This window comes from Anguilla rostrata, chromosome 2, assembly GCF_018555375.3.
Source record: "Anguilla rostrata isolate EN2019 chromosome 2, ASM1855537v3, whole genome shotgun sequence".
NCBI lineage: Eukaryota > Metazoa > Chordata > Actinopteri > Anguilliformes > Anguillidae > Anguilla > Anguilla rostrata.
This window is the reverse complement of record NC_057934.1, coordinates 290381-310255: the sequence shown is the minus strand read 5'-3', so window position 1 is coordinate 310255 and position 19875 is coordinate 290381. Positions and strand designations below refer to the sequence as shown.

At 47.1% G+C, this 19875-nt stretch overlaps 1 protein-coding gene across 3 annotated transcripts in view; it reads right to left on the bottom strand.

Annotated features, from left to right (window-relative positions):
• pald1a (phosphatase domain containing paladin 1a) overlaps positions 1 to 19875 on the bottom strand; it is a 69866-nt gene that overhangs the window by 44241 nt on the left and 5750 nt on the right. For 2 of the 3 annotated variants that reach the window (XM_064314340.1, XM_064314357.1), the window contains exons 2-7: positions 3410 to 3607; positions 3059 to 3161; positions 2469 to 2648; positions 1567 to 1731; positions 1182 to 1342; positions 537 to 612 (exon numbers count right to left, since the gene is read on the bottom strand). In XM_064314340.1, the coding sequence (XP_064170410.1) occupies positions 537 to 612; positions 1182 to 1342; positions 1567 to 1731; positions 2469 to 2648; positions 3059 to 3161; positions 3410 to 3594 (870 nt within the window). In that variant the 5' untranslated portion in view covers positions 3595 to 3607. Of the gene's footprint in view, positions 1 to 536; positions 613 to 1181; positions 1343 to 1566; positions 1732 to 2468; positions 2649 to 3058; positions 3162 to 3409; positions 3608 to 18525; positions 18863 to 19875 lie in introns of those variants that run through there. The other variant, XM_064314347.1, reaches the window with a different exon arrangement.

Genomic DNA, 19875 nt, shown 5'->3' with positions numbered 1-19875 from the left:
GCTCTGGGCCTCAGGAGCCAGGAAACTCACTCTGACCAGCGTTTACCCATTTTATGCTTTATTCCATTTTAACAACTATCCTAATCTTCGGTGATTAATAGCACACAAAGAGCCTGTTAAGTAGGATTTGTTGAGAGTGTGAAGCCAATTTGGCCTGCCAGCCAACACACTGAGTGACAACCTGCAGGCGTTCCGGAAGATTCTGTCAGTACATCCCCTCCTTAGCCAAAGCCCAAGGCTCGGAAAGCACAGACACAGAGCACAACACCCTCGCTCAGACACAGCGCTGTGGGGACTCCACGCTGGGCTGCTCTATGTGGGGCTGCTCTATGTGGGGCTGCTCTATGTGGGGCTGCTCCACGCTGGGCTGCTCCACGCTGGGCTGCTCTATGTGGGGCTGCTCTACGCTGGGCTGCTCCACGCTGGGCTTCTCTATGTGGGGCTGCTCTATGTGGGGCTGCTCTACGCTGGGCTGCTCTATGTGGGGCTGCTCTACGCTGGTTGAGCACGCTGCTCAGTGGAAGCCTGAATCTTACCCTGAGAATGTTCACAAAGGCATCAAACTCCTCTTCAAGGGGAGCACCTTCCACAGGCAGTGGTAACCGGTAATACCTTCAAAACACAAAGTGCTGCATTTCAGAACAGATGGAAGAGGAAGCAGCAGCAGAACATCACACTGCACAGTAAAAACACGTTTCCTGAGCATGACCAATAAACACCGTGCTATACTTAAATCGCTTTTTTTTCAATGAGTCATGAGATTACAGGTTTACTGTACTTCATCACCAGGAAATCACATCCGAAGTTAGGCTATACTTCGCACAATGCTATCAAATCAATCTGAACCAGCACTCAAAACAGACACACACTTCCGCCTGAAATACACTGAAACCCACCTACACAATCAAAGCAGTAAATGGGTACAGGGCTCCAAACACACACACTGAAAAGCCCCATATTGATGCTTTAACACCATATACAACACACTGCTCTGTAAAGCACACAGGTTGATAATTGCACCTCGCTGAAGCAGACCTCAGTCATCTGATTACAAACTGGAGGCTGCAGACGTACTCTTCCTCCAGAAACACTCAACCTTTATACGAATGCACGTCACCGCTCAGGAGGACACGGCGGTCTGCAGTGTGAACTGCATGAGGGGACTTTCAGAGCGAGGAGACCTGTAGGACGGCAGGGTGAAAACTGGTCTCCTGTACACCTCCTCCGTGACGTGGATGTCCTCCTCACAGGCGATGGAGATGTGCTGGGGCTGGTCTTTGAAGTGCTCGATGTCGCTGTAGACGTAGTACACGTTCTCGTTGAGTTTCGCAAAGTCGCACAACTGGGGGGTGGGGGGTGGAGAGGTGGAGAGGAAGACCGCATCATCAGCAGCTCAGAACAGTCTCATGCGCTAATGCAGATCTAATTCATCTCTGCCTCTTATGACAGGCAGACAAACTTCAACAGCCCACAGAAAGCAGCACTGCTGCAGGTCCCTGCACCTTGACCTACAATCTGTATAAAAGCCAAACTTTGCGAGCTCAGCTGGAAATGCGCAGAACAAACCTCCTTCCTGATGGTGAGCTCCAGCGCTTCTGCAGTGACGCCCGTCCCCAGGCCGCTCAGGTTCTCGTGCAGATTCTCCTTCTTCCTGGGAGCGAACGGCACGAAGTCATTCTCCCGGCGGATGAACACGACCGGCTCCTCCCGGACACAGAAGAACAGAACCTCCTGCAGAAAATAAAACAAAGTTGGGCATGCTGTATGCACTTTGAGTACCCCTGTGTGATTCATTACCATTTTTGTCAGAAATAGCAGAAAAAAAACACATTTTTATTACTGTTTCACATCATGGCATTATCAGTATAACTAGTGAACCCTTCGGGTATGACATGCTGTTCACACACAGTGATCTTCACTAAGACGCATCCCAGCAGAGTTGATGTTGTCTTCCACATGGCCCCAGCTCTCTCTCTGCAGCCCGGTCGCTCAGCTCAGCCTCATTTACCTTCCCAGCCCAATTCTAGCAATCGCAGGAATCCATTCAGTACTCGTGAACCGAATTATGCTTTTGTTCTGGACACAACTCGCCCAGGCAAACTTTGGTTTGAAAACTCTGAGACCATTTTAAAGCATAGAGAACAGAAGTTTGAGTATTCACACTGAATAAAATGTGTTTACATGTTTATACTTAATCCCATTCACTGTGCCTCTTCAAACACAGTGGTGAAAAATGTGCTCGGTCAATCAAAATGATACTTGTTTGTTGAAGTTAATATCTTGGAATGCATCACTGATTTTCAGCATTTCAGAAGGACTGAAACAGGCAGCAGGAAGACAGGGAGGAGCACATGAATAAAGACAGGCCACTGAATGTCCTGTACATGTGATATGAAGTCCACTTTATAACACAGACAGGACTGGCGGTGATGTTTAATAAAGCGAGCTGTGGTCCAGACGGCACTGACCTGATGTCCCTCTCCCTGCAGCCTCTGGAGCACCTGCTTAAAGCCGGCCAGGCTGGGCTGGCCCATTCCAAACAGGGGGTACCCCCCCCTGGCCTGCCGGAAGTTTGGGGCTCCATAGCTGCCCGTAGTGTTTAAGACGTCCGCCTTGCCGTACACGTCCTGAACCATGAAGTATGTCCCCTGGGGGGGGGGGGGATTACTGTTAGCAGGGGCTCCAAACCGCGGTTTCACCAAACACACTCCGCCAGTCCATCACCAAACACACGCCGCCAGTCCATCACCAAACACACGCCGCCAGTCCATCATTCAAGGCGAAACCGGTGCAGTGAATCAGCAAACAAAGCATCAGCCTCACAAAACAAAAGGATTAGCAAGCCTAACTGCCGTGTGGGCGAAGGCGATAAGAGTTCAGAGAGATAATTAACGGGAAACAGTTCATCCATTCTGGCTCTAAGTAAACTTAATGATTTGCTAAAATGTCTTTATTTTCTGTTTTAAACAGTTGTGATTTCAAAATGTCTACAAACACAGTATTCTGCGAAAGACAAATGACTCATAAGGAGCTTCGTAAGGAAGGGTTAGTGTCCTACCTGCACCAGGTAGTGTTCAGGCATCGTGTCTGAAATTCGCCCGACTTTGTAATTCGTTCTGAGGACGTCATCATGGATCTGAAATTCCTGTCTGCAATTATATCTACAGAAAAAAGGAGATTTGGATTAAGACACATTTCAAACATTTTAAAGGACCAAAAAAATTTACTAACCTAACAATGTCAAATATTTATCTCAAAGTGACTTTAATAAACCTGCTGGTGAAACAACGCTGATGAACTCAGCAGAAGAGAGCGTTTAAAGGCGAGACATGGATGAGCCTCCAGCACCGCAGCGCTCTGTGATCGAGCTGGATTAGAAGGTGCCTGTCGGCCGTTGCTTTGTACTTACGTGATGACAACAGGGGCCACCTTATTGGTGATGATGGACTTGGCCTTGTTGTTGTGAATGCTGACTGTCTGGAAGGAGTTCATGCTCAGCGATCGCCTGTTGTCGGCCATCCCGTTGCCATGGACACCTTGGTGTGGAGGGGCTAGTGACACTGGCTGCGGTGCTGCACTAGCAGTCGTACCCATAATGCACCAGCGGCTGTGAAAGACATTACGTTACATTTATTTGGCAGACGCTTTAATCCAAAGCGACGTACAATACGTGCAAACGAGAGGTCATTGGAACAACTACAAAACACAGGTCCAATAAGATACAATACTCACTTTGTAACAGTTATTCATAGCCATGAACACGTTAAGTCCAGTTCACACAGTAAACATTGGCTAGGTCAGAAGGCTATGGTAAGTCAAACTAGGAGGCATGACAACGAGCTGCAACATCAAAATAACGATGTAAGTGCAATAAGTGCTGGATGGAGATACAAAGGGTAACATGAAAGTGCTACAGGAACAGATCAGAAGGATTCAAGTGATAAGAGCGATCCTAGCCTGGGAGTGCCCTGCAGAGCAGTGACGGTTAGTCCAGATGCAGTCTGAAAAGAGGCGTCTTCAGACCACAGCGGAAAAAAACACCGCCGCACGTCTAAATACAGACGGCACCAGCGAGCATAGCACAGCGCAACTCAGGATGTACAACCCCGCCCCGTTTCCAAACTCCCACTTCACTTTCGGCCCAGAGGAGAACAGACTGACACCACGCACAACAGCCCCGCAACAGACCTGAGAGGCTAACAGCACAGTGATGTCAGGAGACTGCAGGGGCTTATGGGGCTGTTAGCTCTGACCTTACTGCAGGAAATAACACAGAAACCGCTCATTAATGGAGACTAAGGCCGCACAAACACTATCAAAGCTAACGGAGGCGAACCCTAAAGCGTGCCATGCCTGTAGCGTTCCTCTGCTGGCAGACCCATCTGTGTTTAGGCTGGCTTGGGCTGCTTTCTGAAGTCCAGATAAACAGCCTCTTGCTGTGCCCCAGTAAAGCACAGGTGGGCTGGCCCACGCTGTGGGTCTGAGCCTGGCTCCAGAGCGAGTGTTTACACGCTAATTACATAGCACTTAATGCGAAGCACCACGTCTTTTCCACCATCAAAACAATCGCCCCGCTGCAGTAGGCTGCCCCCGCCCCAGCAGGCTGCCCCCGCCCAGAGTAAACAAAGCTTCACTGTGATTAGGGCGGATAAATTCGCCCCCCCAAACCACACAGGCCCCCGCAGCCCCGCCCCGCAGCCCCGCCCCGCAGCCACACCCAGCACTTTGGTTACTGATCTGAGGGGGTTTCCTGCAGGAATACAGCACATGCTATGCTCAGGCTGGTCAGGCTGCAAGGCAAACACACCACGCATGTGAAGTTCAGCGAGCCGGCATGGAGAGCTGAAGGTCATTAATAAGGTCGCACATCTTTCACCGAACACCCCCTGCAATGCCAGACTTCAACAGCCGGTACCCGTCACACAACGTCGCCCTGGTTCTCTGGGGAAATAACTTTTCAAAAGTGACTTTAGAATGCCTGAGGCATTCAGCGGTGAGCCGCTCCTGTGGACGGCACACCTTTATGATGAAAGGACAGACAGACAGACAGACAGTCAGACAGACAGACTGACTGACTGACTGATGGACAGACAGACAGACTGACTGACTGACTGATGGACAGACAGACAGACTGACTGATGGACATACAGACAGACAGACAGACTGCCTGACAGACTGACTGACGGACATACAAACAGACAGACAGACTGACTGATGGACATACAGACAGACAGACAGACTGACTGATGGACAGACAGACAGACAGACAGACAGACTGCCTGACTGACTGACTGATGGACATACAGACAGACAGACAGACTGACCGACCTGCTAGATGAGCCTCGTAAGAACCTTGTTTGGGTAAAACAGCATGCGGCCAGACAACAAGATCAAATGATGCACAGCAAGAAAAAACAGCAATGACACAATAAAGAGACTTTTTATTATTCAATATCAACACACACTCCCAGAGCACAGACATAAACATGGACAGACAACACAAGCAGACATAAACATCCACAGAAGCAGTGTGAAAAGTATTTTAAATTCACATTCCTGATCTTACACACTCCATTCCCCAGAGAGATAAAAAAAATGCATGTTTCTAGGGAGTAAATACACATTTGCAGACTATGTATAATTAAAAAAAGATGCACTAAAATGCAAACCTTAGCTATATTTGACCTTCTATAAAATCATAATTCACATAGGCAAGCACAACATTCACCTGAAAACCTGCCCTTCAACAGACAGAACCCAGTATGTGTATTTCACTGATTCCCTAGTAGAACAGAGTCATACAGACACACCATCAAACAAAAGTATTTAAAGAAACAATCCCACTAAAACAGTCGGATGAACAGGTTTGTGTGACCCACCTGTTCCTCCTCATTTAACACAACTGGGGAAAAATGAAGGAGAATTTTCTGCTGTTTTGCAACCAATCTGCAACACTGCAGCAGAAGGCTCAAGGCTGTTCTAACAATCGCCCAGGTGTGTGGACGCCAGTGGGAGTCGTTCGGAGTCAGCCACGGCGACAGTTTGAATAAGCACTCAATCACAGAGCAAACCAACAGCGCTCTGCCAGGGCTGTGCTCCATATTAAATGTAAAAAGGCTTTCTGATTAGTCCGCGCTAAATTGCGAGCACATTGCTTGAACACATGAAAGGAGGTCTGACAGACTTACCCGGCCCACCTGCTGACACAGATGTAGGCCTATTCTGTATGTGCAGAAATTCCAGAGAGATAGAAGCTATAATTTATCATTTCACTCCCTTCCCCCAGCGTAGAGACGGGCAAATGCACTGATAAATCTGAAGACAGAGTCAAAGCAGAAACATCACATGCACTTCCCTGCAGTGCTTAAAGCAGCAGCATTACAATGCATGAGGAGGCCAAAAGGACGCTGAATACCCATTCAGAAAGAACAACACCGAGGTGGGTATATGTTTGCTAAAATCCCCGAAGAGGAAGGCACGTCTATTTTCGGACAGTGTGACCTTAAAGGCTTTTTGGCCGCGTTCTTTTTGTGTGGTTAAATAAGCCATCTGTCATCTGAGAGACAATGCCGCTGATTATTAACACTCCGGCCCGTGGGAACAACAGCAGCACAGGTGGCACAGTCGCCATTACTCACACCCTATTTCTGTCCCCTGCGCTCACCAGCAAACACAGGCTATGTGTCGCGCTCACCAGCAAACACAGGCTATGCGTCGAGTTCATCAGCAAACACAGGCTATGCATCGAGTTCACCAGCAAACACAGGCCATGCGTCAAGTTCACCAGCAAACACAGGCTATGCGTTGAGTTCACCAGTAAGCACAGGCTATGCATCGAGTTCACCAGCAAACACAGGCTATGCGTCGAGTTCATCAGCAAACACAGGCCATGCATCGAGTTCACCAGCAAACACAGGCCATGCATCGAGTTCACCAGCAAACACAGGCCATGCATCGAGTTCACCAGCAAACACAGGCTATGCATCGAGTTCACCAGCAAACACAGGCTGTGAGTCGAGTTAACCAGCAAACACAGGCTATGCATCGAGTTCACCAGCAAACACAGGCTGTGTCGAGTTCACCAGCAAACAGAGGCTGTGCGTCGAGTTAACCAGCAAACACAGGCTATGCATCGAGTTCACCAGCAAACACAGGCTATGTGTCGAGTTAACCAGCAAACACAGGCTATGCATCGAGTTCACCAGCAAACACAGGCCATGCATCGAGTTCACCAGCAAACACAGGCTATGCGTCGAGTTCACCAGCAAACACAGGCTGTGCGTCGAGTTAACCAGCAAACACAGGCTATGCATTGGGTTCCCTTCATTAGGTTCTCATAAAAAACCCATTCCTACATAACAGATACGGACACACAGAGAACAGTATTCAGGGTAGACGACTCGTCTGACTGCTCTTAGAAAGAGATCTGTGTGACAGCATAGAGAATCCAGCCAATAAATACACAGGGATCAGAGACGCAGGGATCAGAGACGCAGCTGAACACTTGTGCAGAGCACATGTCTGCTTCAGCACCCACTTCCATATGCAAAACCATGCATCTGTGCTGACATCAGGGCTTTAGGTGAAGCCACTGCAGTTGGGTCAGATATCCAGAGAACACACACATTCCAACAGACCTCAGGTCTTCAGCCTCAACACTGTACAGAACCTCAGAGTGCTCTTAGCAAAACACCCAGCATCTGGCACCAATGTAAAAACCAGTAAATATATAGTTTTATTGGTCCCTGGCCCTGCGATCGATTTGCATGACTGAATGTGAGGCCTGGCCACTCATGAACTGCCTGGGTGAGACATTATTTAGACGGCACTGCTGCATCCTGGACTGACTTCAATAAGGTCAGGAAGTCACAGCTTTAACCATCTGATTCTGCCTGTCATATTGTAGTCTAACAAGTATGGCAACTTACAAGACCTGTTTGAGCAGAGGGCACCACCATTTATGTCAATAAAGGTATGATCTCCGAAAAGTCCATATTTGAGAAGTGGGACCCATCTTCCTTAGTGCTGCCTGTTCTTCACCATATCCCACGTTTGTGTGAACATGGAACTCCTGAGTTCTTCATGATGGAGTCAGGACTCCCCAGAGAAAAAACCAAAACAGCCAAATACTCACTCAGTACCAGCATTCATTCCCCCTATGACCTCAGGTAACACACAGAAGTCAGACACAACTTCATAAAATTATGAGCAATGTGGCTTTTGAAATATGGCTTCCTTGAACTCATCATTCTGATAACAATGATTTGGCACACACATTTTTAGGAACTGTTTTTTTCCCCACCAATTTGATTTTTTTCAGATGTATAAAGTATGTGCGTGCATGCGTGTAATTTGCTTCTTCATTTCATTTTCGTTTCTTTTTTTCCTGCGATAAAATGCAGAAATAGCGAAATGCCAATTCTGCGTTGGTCTCAGGCCACAAATTAAAAGGGAACATTTCAGCAAAGCCCACGTCCCATGGACGAGGAATCCCAAATGAAGCTGCGTCCCCCCGCAGTTCCTCCAGAGTAAGAGGGCCTCCTCTCCTCTCCTCTTTAAGGATTTGCCAGAATAGTTAAGATCCAATCAAGCACAAATCTGCTGCGCTTTTGTGTTTCTTTGAGAGAACGGGAGAGGAACAATGGCGGCATTCTCCTGCACCGCTCGGCCACAGAGCAGACATCTGAGACGCTCCCCCGTTTCCTCCCTGAACTGAGCGGTTTACCGAGTTTAGGGGAAAAGTGTTACTCTAAAGACCATGTGCACAATGGCTCTACAGAGATATTTTATTTAATACTACTAGTTTTATTGGGGGGTTTATTTCATAGGAAATTTTACACTAGTAACCTTACACAAAGGTGCACAGTACATGTAAATCCGAGACATAAAAAGGGCTACGTTTCATTTACATATGAGGACCAGGAACAATAAGTATCTGTTCATATCCTCTGTACATTTCCATAGATAATAGCGACTACAGACATGAATGAGGACGCGTGTTTGGAATCCTGGATTCTGAGGATAACAATAAATCGTGGAATTCAAATGATGAAGTGAGTCTTGCTGAGGGGAATCTGATCTGCAGGGTTTCTGTGTGCACAACAGGCTCGCTCTTGTCCCAAAGACTGCCGAGTCACCCAGTAAATCTTACTAACTGGCCAGGGAGGCAGAAAAACAGCTGGGAATTCCAGGTATTCCAGCATAACTCACACAGTAATTGTGACATAAAGAGAGCTGAACACTAAGGAACTGGGATACAACCCCGAGACATGGTTTAACTAGATTACTGAAACTGGCCCAAATCCTTTAGAAGATCTGTATTCATTTCCTGATAGTAGCTTTCCAAATGGAAACGAACACTTGTCTTTTTCTGCAGCAGACTCTTGCCATTTAAGATTTTAATCCAAACAGAAGCAGCAGAAAAGCAGGCAGCAGAGAGCTTCTACTGGCCCTGTGACGGGCGTGTGGGGCTGCATCCTTCCAGCTGGTCCTCCTGACCCAACCCTGCAGCCCTCCAGCTGGTCCTCCTGACCCAACCCTGCAGCCCTCCTGCTGGTCCTCCTGACTCAACCCTGCCTGTTTCTGCAGCCCTCCTGCTGGTCCTCCTGACCCAACCCTGCAGCCCTCCAGCTGGTCCTCCTGACCCAACCCTACAGCCCTCCTGGCTGGTCCTCCTGACTTAACCCTGCCTGTTTCTGCAGCCCTCCAGCTGGTCCTCCTGACCCAACTCTGCAGCCCTCCAGCTGGTCCTCCTGATCCAGTCTTTCTGTCTAATGCAAATGTCTAAAATCTGTTTTACAGTAATGAAAGGATGGAGGTTTTTTAAGGTTGCTTCTCAATATTTTCACTGCAAAACACCTCAAAAACTGAGAGTTATTTAGTATACTTTGCTGATTAGCGTGGTATACTGTAAGTTACTGGCCTACCGTGTTGGTATGCTTGAACAATAGTTCTGGTGCTCATGTTTCAGCAAGTATTTAAAATCTGTAAAGCAAAGGGCAACAGGTAATGACATCACCCAAAACCGCTGACATAACTGGATGGGATGATGGCAACCATGACCGATGGATCTGACCTTGAAGATTGAACTGAGCCAAAAGACAACAACAAAGCAGACAGCCTGAGTGATGAGGACATTGTTCCAGGGTATATATATGTAGCTGTTCCAGCCCACACACTGGACTCTGGACTCTGGTGAAGCCCCATTTAAACCTGTCCATCTGATCTACAGCCCATTCACAAAACTCCTCACAGTGTCCTCATTCACCAGAAAGAACCAGGCAGTATCCCAGCACATTCTCAGAAGGATTCCCTCAGGCACCCAGGCAAGGCCTCCAAACACACAAGCCTGGAGAAGAGCTGCAGCACTTCTGCCACTGGCGTCACCGCAGGATCCCAACCAATCGCAGGATCCCAACCAAACGCAGGACCGCTTAATGGCTCCTTTTGGGAAAAGGGGGATAAATAAAGTGTCACTTTGGCTAAAGTTTTTTTGGAGACGAGGGAAGTTCAGATTTACTTTCCACGGTTATGTAAACAGCCGTTTCATTGATAAATCATAAAAATGAACTTGCGCGTCAGGAAAAGTACTACACAGTGCGTGCACTGTTCAGTGTTAAATCCCACTTGCACGGGACTGGGCTTCACCCTGGATGTTCTGTAGCTGTAATTACTGCCCATTACTCCTGTGATTCTAACCCCGTAAGAATCAGCCATGTCCGTCATCTTTACAGATGAGTAGAGGAAAAGTTCATGCCTGAAGTGCCCACTGTTTATCAGTCAAACTCAGAGGTCCTTAGGTACCTCCATAAATACTTTTTCACTTTCGTTTTGGTGCTAATTTCGCCTCCATGGAGGCTGTCATGGAGACTCTGCCGGTGAGGTTCGGTTGTGTTTTTTACACACTCAACCAGCCGAGCATAGAGACCATGAGATGGACTGCATGTGTAGCCACATATGGTAAGACTGCTTACAGGCTGTACAGGCTAGCCAGCACTATGTGAATCTCTATTGGAAATTAATGGGAATGTCGTGTTCAAAAGGCGGAATTCCTGCTAAATCAGGAAAAATCACATCCCTTCTGTTTTTATGATGCACAAAAGCCTGGGTTAAACGTCGCTCCACTCCACCCCCCCCCCCCCCCCCACTCAAATATGAAGAAGGGGAGGAAAAAAATGAGAGTTTGTGACAGTGGGTTGTGAAATGAGAATTACAAGGGGTATAAGCAGATGTGAGTGGGGTCCTGTTTGGGTGTACGGAGACACAGGCTGCTGCCAAACTTCTGCCGAAACATCTGAGAGACTGGGGCGAAAAAGCAGGGCTCCTTTCATCCCGTTTGAATACCCCACTGCAATTACCCTCATAATGAGTCAAAATGACAGCTCAGGACATCCTGGGTTAAAACTCATTCATCATTTACAACAACATGCGATTCCAGCTCGACTAAGACTTGATAAACACTGAGATCCTTCAATGGCAATCATCAAGCTCCACACGCAGAACTATTGTGCAGAGGGAGAAAATGGCCTCCTCCCTGCGGCAGAGGTAGGCCAGCGGCAGGCCAGCGGCAGACCAGCGGCAGGCCAGAGGCAGCCCAGTGGCAGGCCAGCGGCAGGCCAGCGGAGTGTAATTACGGCAGTTTAAATATAATTACCGCGAGCGCACACCAGACGTGCCTCTCCGGGCTCATGAAAGAGGGGTGGCAGCCGGGTCCCAGCCAGGACCAGCCCATTTAAATTCCGGCAGTGTCCCGTCTCCACTGCCGCCGCCCGCGGACAAAAGGGCGGCGAACGCGGCAGGAAGCAGCGTGCAGCTGCAGGAAGCATCTGCGCCTCTCCGCACTGAGCAGAGGAAGGACGCAGAGCCTCCTCATTCTTAGGAGACACGGGGGGGGGCTCGGAGGGACGCAGGGGGGTTTGGGGGGGGGGGGTGGGTGGAGAGCGCGGGGGGGTTTTGGGGGGGGGGGGGAGGTTGCAGAGATGCGGGGGGTTCAGATAGATGGCCATCAGCTGCTCGGCTTCTTTGGGATGTGAAAAGATGGCACACACTGGGTTTCTTTTTATTTTGTATTTTGGTGGGTGAGTGGGTGGGTGGCTGGGTGGGGGGGCTAATTGCCTACTTGTTCAAACCACTGAGCCTTGCAATGCAATCTACAAATCAGTTTGGAAATTTCCTAATTACACACTGCACTCTGCTTGTTGAAGAATACATGCTATACACACAACACACACAACAAACAAGACACTGTAAATACCGGCATCATGTAGAATTAAGTTCAATAAAAATAGTGATTGCTTGTAGCAAACTTCATAGAGAAACACAGTTAATGAGAATCACAAAAGTCACAAATAAAACTTGTGGCTCTTAAGATGCCTATACCAACAGTATAAGCAGCAAACAATCTGCTCAAGTCCTCAACTTCCTGCTGAAAAGCAAGAGATCGCTCATTTACTGCTTCAACGTTATGGACACTGCAGGAGCTCATGTAGCCAATTACAGTCTACCTATAGGAGCTCACTTAGCCAATCACAGTCTACCTATAGGAGCTCATGTAGCCAATCACAGTCTACCTATAGGAGCTCACTTAGCCAATCACAGTCTACCTACAGGAGCTCATGTAGCCAATCACAGTCTACCTATAGGAGCTCACTTAGCCAATCACAGGCTACCTATAGGAGCTCATGTAGCCAATCACAGTCTACCTACAGGAGCTCACTTAGCCAATCACAGTCTACCTACAGGAGCTCATGTAGCCAATCACAGTCTACCTATGGGAGCTCATGTGGCCAATCACAGTCAGTGCCACCCGTGGGCCCTCAAACTCCTCCGTCAGAGCGCATACCCACGGGTCAGGATCACAAGTCAAGTGAGTTTATTTAGAAAGCACATTTAAAAACAACAGAAGTTGACCAAAGTGCTTTACAAGGAAAGATAAAAAGATACATAAAATACAAAAATAAAATAAAAGGTATAAAATACAATACACAAAGACACAACACATGCCAGACATTAATATTCATATGCCAATGTAAAAAGGTGTGTCTTAATACGGGATTTAAAAGAGTCAATGGAGGGGAAAGACCTAATAAAAATGGCAGACTATACCAAAGCCTTGGGGCAGCGTTGGAGAAGACACGGCCATCCTTGGTTTTTAACCGGGACCGAGTGAGTCATCAGTAACATACGGTAGCTTGTTTTTGGACCTCAGGACCTCAGGACCACACACCCATACAGGCTGTGGGTCATTAAACCAAAAACGAGCTACCGTACGTTACCGATGACATTTAAACCAAACGTTGTGTTTTTCTGTGTTTGATTGGTTTAAAAAGTATTTGACTCGTTAAATCAGTATTTGATAGGTTAAATCAATTGATTAAATCAGCACAGGCAGGCCTCGCTGCAGACGCGCTTCAGAGAGGAAATTCTATAATGCTGCGAGCTCTCTCCATCACACACCCTAACCACAGGATGCAGGCCATTCACGCTGTTGAGAGACTTGTCACGAGCCTCCAGCAGAGGAAGTGCTTGCGCACCTTGACAGGAAGTGGGTTATTAAAGGCACATCTGATTTCTGTGCATTTCTCTCAGCACCTCTGCAGAAACGGGTCAGGGGTGACAGCAATGTGGGACAACAGGACGCTGGCAAACCCGCGGGTAGGCCGAGCGCTGGAATGACCTCATCGCCGCGGCAGCACAGCACTTCCTCTTCCTCTCATCTGCCGCGCGAACAAACTGAATCACAGCAGTACAGAGAGCCAACCCCCCATCCGGAAATTCAGCTCTTACTCTTTCTACATGCATCTTACGGATGCTGTATGTTGTAACTGAACTTACATAATTCTGACCGATCAAAATGGCTTCTATCCGTTTAGTTACAACACAAGATCTCACACAAATCAGTTTAGTGAAGTTTCAAGGACACTCAAAATTCTAGGTTTTGTTATTTAGCTGTAAATATGCTAAATGTCCTCAGTTTTAAATTCTACATTAGATTTTTATCAGCCACTATCATTTACAAAGATCACAATCTGCAACAAGTGATTAGTGACACATCTCGCAACAATAGATTATCTGCCATTGAATCAGAGCACAAAGATAGCCCGTATTAGAGTACCACACATAAACAGCACAATGAACCCACAATACAATCCACTGAATCTGTATGCCTTAAAGAGGATGGGAATATGCCAGTTGAGTTTCACCAAGAGCAGACTGTGCAGGTCTGGTGACTGTGTGGAGCAGACTGTGCAGACGTGGAGACTGTGTGGAGCAGACTGTGCAGGTCTGGTGACTGTGTGGAGCAGACTATGCAGACGTGGAGACTGTGTGGAGCAGACTGTGCAGACGTGGAGACTGTGTGGAGTCGATGTGTTTAGTGCCCTGGGGCCCACACTGCACCTCCTGCCCACAGCTGAGAATGAACAGACAAGCAGTTCTGTGAAGCAAAGCCCAGGAAATATACTGCTACTTCCTCATTGCACTTCCTGTGTGTCACCACCCACAGGGAAGGGCTCTACACTCAACCCCAAACCCTGGGTGGGAGGCACAGCCTTTGAGGAGCACGCTTTAACTACCTGAACTAGGCCATCAGAAAAACAACCGCTAGTTTCTGCAGGAGAAAAAGACCAAGTTCATTCAACCCTGTAAATCTGGACACAAGAACGTTAGCATCTAAAATGCTATTCACACCATGGGAATACTGCACTATTAAAATATCTTTCAAAAAGAATAGTAAAATATCTAAGCCCATGGGATGGTTGTGGCTCTAACTGACCACACAGAGCGTCTGTGCCAGCAGCCTGCTCTTGGTGCTGTTTATTTGCGAACAGTGTTTCTAATACCCAAGCGAAAAAAACAATGTTCTTGCATGACTTAGCCTAGTGCTTATGCTGTAGCCTAAACATTCCTGTAGCAGACTGAAACTTCTGTTTAAAAAAAGTAAAAGATAAGCAGGAAACTCCCAATATTCAAATGCGGCACATATAAGCAGGATGTCCAGGGCAGGGATCAATCCGACAGGCCGCTGAAATCATGGCGGTTATTTTTAAACCGTGTGCAGACCGCCAAACCGTCTGAAAACAGCCAGCAGGAGCACACAGCCATTTCCTGCACACACCGCGCTCAGGCCTGAACACTCCTCTGCAACCCTGCGGTCAAGCACAGCCTAAAACAAACCCTACGGTCAAGCACAGCCTAAAACAAACCCTACGGTCAAGCACAGCCTAAAACAAACCCTACGGTCAAGCACAGCCTAAAACAAACCCTGCGGTCAAGCACAGCCTAAAACAAACCCTGCGGTCAATCACAGCCTAAAACAAACCCTACTCTGAATCACAGCCTAAAACAAACCCTGCGGTCAAGCACAGCCTAAAACAAACCCTGCGGTCAATCACAGCCTAAAACAAACCCTACTCTGAATCACAGCCTAAAACAAACCCTGCGGTCAAACACAGCCTAAAACAAACCCTGCAGTCAAGCACAGCGTAAAACAAACCCTGCGGTCAATCACAACCTAAAACAAACCCTGCGGTCAAGCAGCAAAACATAAATTACATAAGAGGTGTCCTGCATTTCATAGAAAATGCAATGTTAAGAAGCCAAACAGTCAATTATATTTTATTGTAAAATTGGCAACACTTCCAAAATTACTTTCTCTTCTGAAAAAAACGAATGGGTCTATAATAATAATGATGTTTATTTGTATCACACCTTATCATACAGAAGCAGCAAGAAGTGCTTCATACATGAAATGTATAAAAATCACATAAGCATGGTATAGAATTTACATTTTAGTTGCTTTTGTACAATACGCCCATATTTCAGATCTGCTTCGGAATTTTGTTCACAAAAATCTTTTGAATTTCGCCATTTACACAAAAACATAAAAAACAATTGCCTGGGCATATCATTTATAAAGTGAATGTAGGGGGTCTCAAATGGAGTTATTTTGGAGTTATTTTCTAAGCGTTATTTCAGATTCCTAGCTGTAATGTTTCCCAAGAGCGCATATCTTTTTTTAAACAAAAACAACTTTTTAAAGAAGATTAAAAAAACACAAGATGCAATCTCCCACATTCTTATGTTCTCCCCCCACAGTCCTTTTAAGCACACTGACCCACCCAAGTCAGTATTTTAATCTGTTCGCCGAAGCAAATGTGACACAAATCGGGAAGAAAAGGCTGGTTCCCAGTGTTAGTTAGGGTCCTTTCATCAACAGCTACCCAAAGCACAGCTAAATTTGGACTGTAAATCTATTTTTAAAACCCTGTCTGTAATTTCTTTTTATTTAAACACAGCAATTTTGTCCCCTATGATTTGAAGGCTTATGTAATGTGGTTTCCATTTTTTAAAAGCCTGCCGTCTACCCACAATGTGTTTGCAAAACTGCACCAGTCAGCACCGAGCGGCCGCTGGGTAATATTTTATAATGTCTCTGGTGAAATCTTCATACAGGACAAGCTCAAGATAATGGCCAGAAAACATTTTCTCCAATGAAAGCCTCTTCATTTTAAATACTGCAACAGCTATTTCAGTCAGTTACTACTCTAAAGGATAGGGAACAGGAAGTAATCTGTGAACCGTTCTTCAACAATTAAAAAAATATATATGTTCCTTCAGCGCCACTGAAGTTGCTAATTAATCTGGCACATGGTAAATAAATGTCTTGATTGTCTGGTCGACACTACCATGCCACGATCTAGGATCATCAAGTTAGGTCCAAAAATCCAACTCACAGTTCTTCATTTCCAAATTTTGCCAGTTGCTTCACCTAGTAAGGGATTTGTGTTGCTTGTGTCAACAGAAACAATTTTTAACGATTTAATTTTTGTTTTTTAATTCCCAGTGATTAACACTGATGGAACCTGAACAACCCACCGGCAGCTGACCTCATAATCAGTCGTTGGCAACACAAACTTCTATCAAGCCTAGTTAGTTTTCTGCAAGTTATAATTCTTGTGGCTAAAATGCTAATTTCAATATTCAACATAATGTTAATTCTTGCACTATATAAACAAGAGTCGATCCAAAGTTATAACACACCTATCTGTTTTTCCACAAATTTAACTTCAGCTTATTAGCCAACATTATTCTTTTTAATCAATATCATGATTGACTTTTTCATGCCTACCTAAAGTTTGTCCTCCCTCTTTCCTCTCTATTTTTTTTTAAATACTACACAATAACAACAAACAGAAACATAGTTAGCACCATCTATTCCCTGTGATGTGTTTACTGCTCTGTTAATATAACACAAAAACTTAAACTTCACAGGCCACTGCATGGAACCGATGGTCGATCGAGTGAACTGGCCAAACACGAACACACACACACACTAAACAACACCTGTCCTCATTCCACTCTTTGGATATTCAGTAGCCATCAATGAAAGCACTTGTATTGACCCCCACATGGCATCTCACTATATCTCTTTTCCAATGAAAACCCCAAAACCCCCAAAGTTGTATTCAGGAGCAGAGAACAAACATTTCTCTGTGGTCGTGGAAACTTGGAACTTGGACAGATGGTCTACAATGAGAAACCCTTTAGTCTTTTATATGGTGAGCTAAATATATTTTCAAAAAAGAGAATTATATCAACTGAAATAACAGTAAAATAAACGGACACGGGCAGCCACTTTGGCTGGGGTGGTATTGTGCTCACACAGGTGTTCACACACACCTGATAATGAGCAGCTCGGTGAGCGCCACCCCAGCACTGTTACCCTCCGCGACCGAGACGCGAGATACCGCGAACAAACGGAGAGAGCCTGCCATGGATTTACCTGCCCCAACACCCGAGTGACCTGCTTACCACCGGTGAGAATCACAACTGCTTTCCACCGCTGAGACTCACAACTGCTTTCCACCGCTGAGACTCACAACTGCTTTCCACCGCTGAGATTCACAACACAAAGGTACCCATGTAATACAATTAATTCTTCATTTTTTTAAGTACTGACAATTTCAGGGGCACCCTCCTGCCATCATGTAAACAGTAAGGAAAAAGCAGGGCAAAGGACAAAGACGACTTTTTCAGACACATCAGAACATGCCACCGCTGAAGAGAAGCACAGAGACCTGTATTAATGTAAATCAGGACATGAGCCCTTAGCAACAAACTCAACAGCGGCAATATCCTCTAATATTACACACAGAGCACGAGATGGAACGCTGAAATAGTACTTTTAAAAAATCAACTTAAACATTTAATTAAAAAACTTAAACGGGCTTCAGTGTCGTCAGGAGCAGACAGAAGGTTAGCGCAGCCTCTGAGTCGCTAACCTTGGCTCGAAACTACAGCGGAACACAAGTCAGCAGTTTGGCTGCGGAAAGCTCAGCACAGCCCCAGCGTGGGCACGCTCGCCCCACACTCCAGCGCCTTTCAGACAGCAGCAAGCAGACTCCAGCAGCCTGAGAGAAACTCAGATACCAGCTGAGCTTCTCACAGCCAGAAGCAGAGAGAGAGGAGCGCTGGAAAGGGAGGAAAGGTAAGAGCTCTGAGTGGATCAGGAGGCAGTAACTGTACCTGGGTTTGCTTTCCTGTACACCATCCAGTTGCTTTCTCAAGCGTTTGAGAAAAGAGAGCCGAGGGTGTCGGGTGGGGTGGGGAGGAGAGGTGCAGGAGCGGTTGGGGGGGGGGGCAGAAATGGAACCGGCAGTTGTCCTGGCGCAAGTCTCAGTCAGACATCCTTCCTCCCTTCAGCGAGCTGTTAGCATGTGCGGTGCGCCGCGGGTGGCGTGTAGCACTAGCGCTAGCATTAGCCTGGTTAGCGCAGAGCGCTTCCTCATAAAGACGGGGAGTCGCGGCAGGTCCCCACGCCAGAGCAGCGGGCAGCCCAGCGCAGCTCCACAGCGCAGCGAAGGATCAGCGCTGCCGGAGGATGTGGGGGCGGGCTCTGGGAGGCTTACTCATCAGCCGGCCGGCCCACCAATCACAGGCCAGACGTCCTGGCAACGGCACGCCTCCCACACACCGGAGTTCAGACACAACCTGAGAGAGCTCCCCACACACACACCAGGATAGGGGCACACGCACGCACGCACGCACACACACACACACACCATGCTCCCCACACACACACACACGGGAGTTCAGACACAACCTGAGCGAGCTCCCCACACACACACCAGGAGAGGGGCACACATACACACATACACACACACACACCGGAGTTCAGACATAACCTGAGCAAGCTCCCCACACACACACCAGGAGAGGGGCACACACATACACACATACCATGGTCCCCACACACACAGCGCACACACACACACACACACACGCCAAGAGAGGGGCACACACACACACACACACACACCATGCTCCCCCCCCACACACACACACACAAAACGAGAGAGGGGCACGCACAAACACACACATACACACGCACACGTACGCACACACACAAATCTCCAATGTGTAATCGTCACACAAGCCTAGGAACTACATTACAGAGAGCAGTTTAAAAAATAGTCCAAAGCCCCTAACAGGGAAATGACAGTGACAGTTGCCTGTCTAATCACTGAATTGACCTGCAATCAATCCACAAGGTTTCACAGTACAAACGGGCAAACAAACTGCTAACACCACGAGGGCGGACATGTTGGCTCACCACAAGGGCGGACATGTTGGCTCCGGTTTCAGAACACATGCAGGGCTTTTTCAACACTTCCTTAAGGCTGCCTGCCCAACACACTATAAGAGCAGCACCTCCGCACAACAGCCCAACAAAGCACAGCCCCCACTTGCAAAATATATGCACATATTTTGCATATTTAATTGACAGAAAGGTTAGCTAGCAATATTTACTTTGATCTCAGCTTTACTTTTAATATTACTTTTGAGAACTCTTAAATCACACCTTAACCCTGGTTT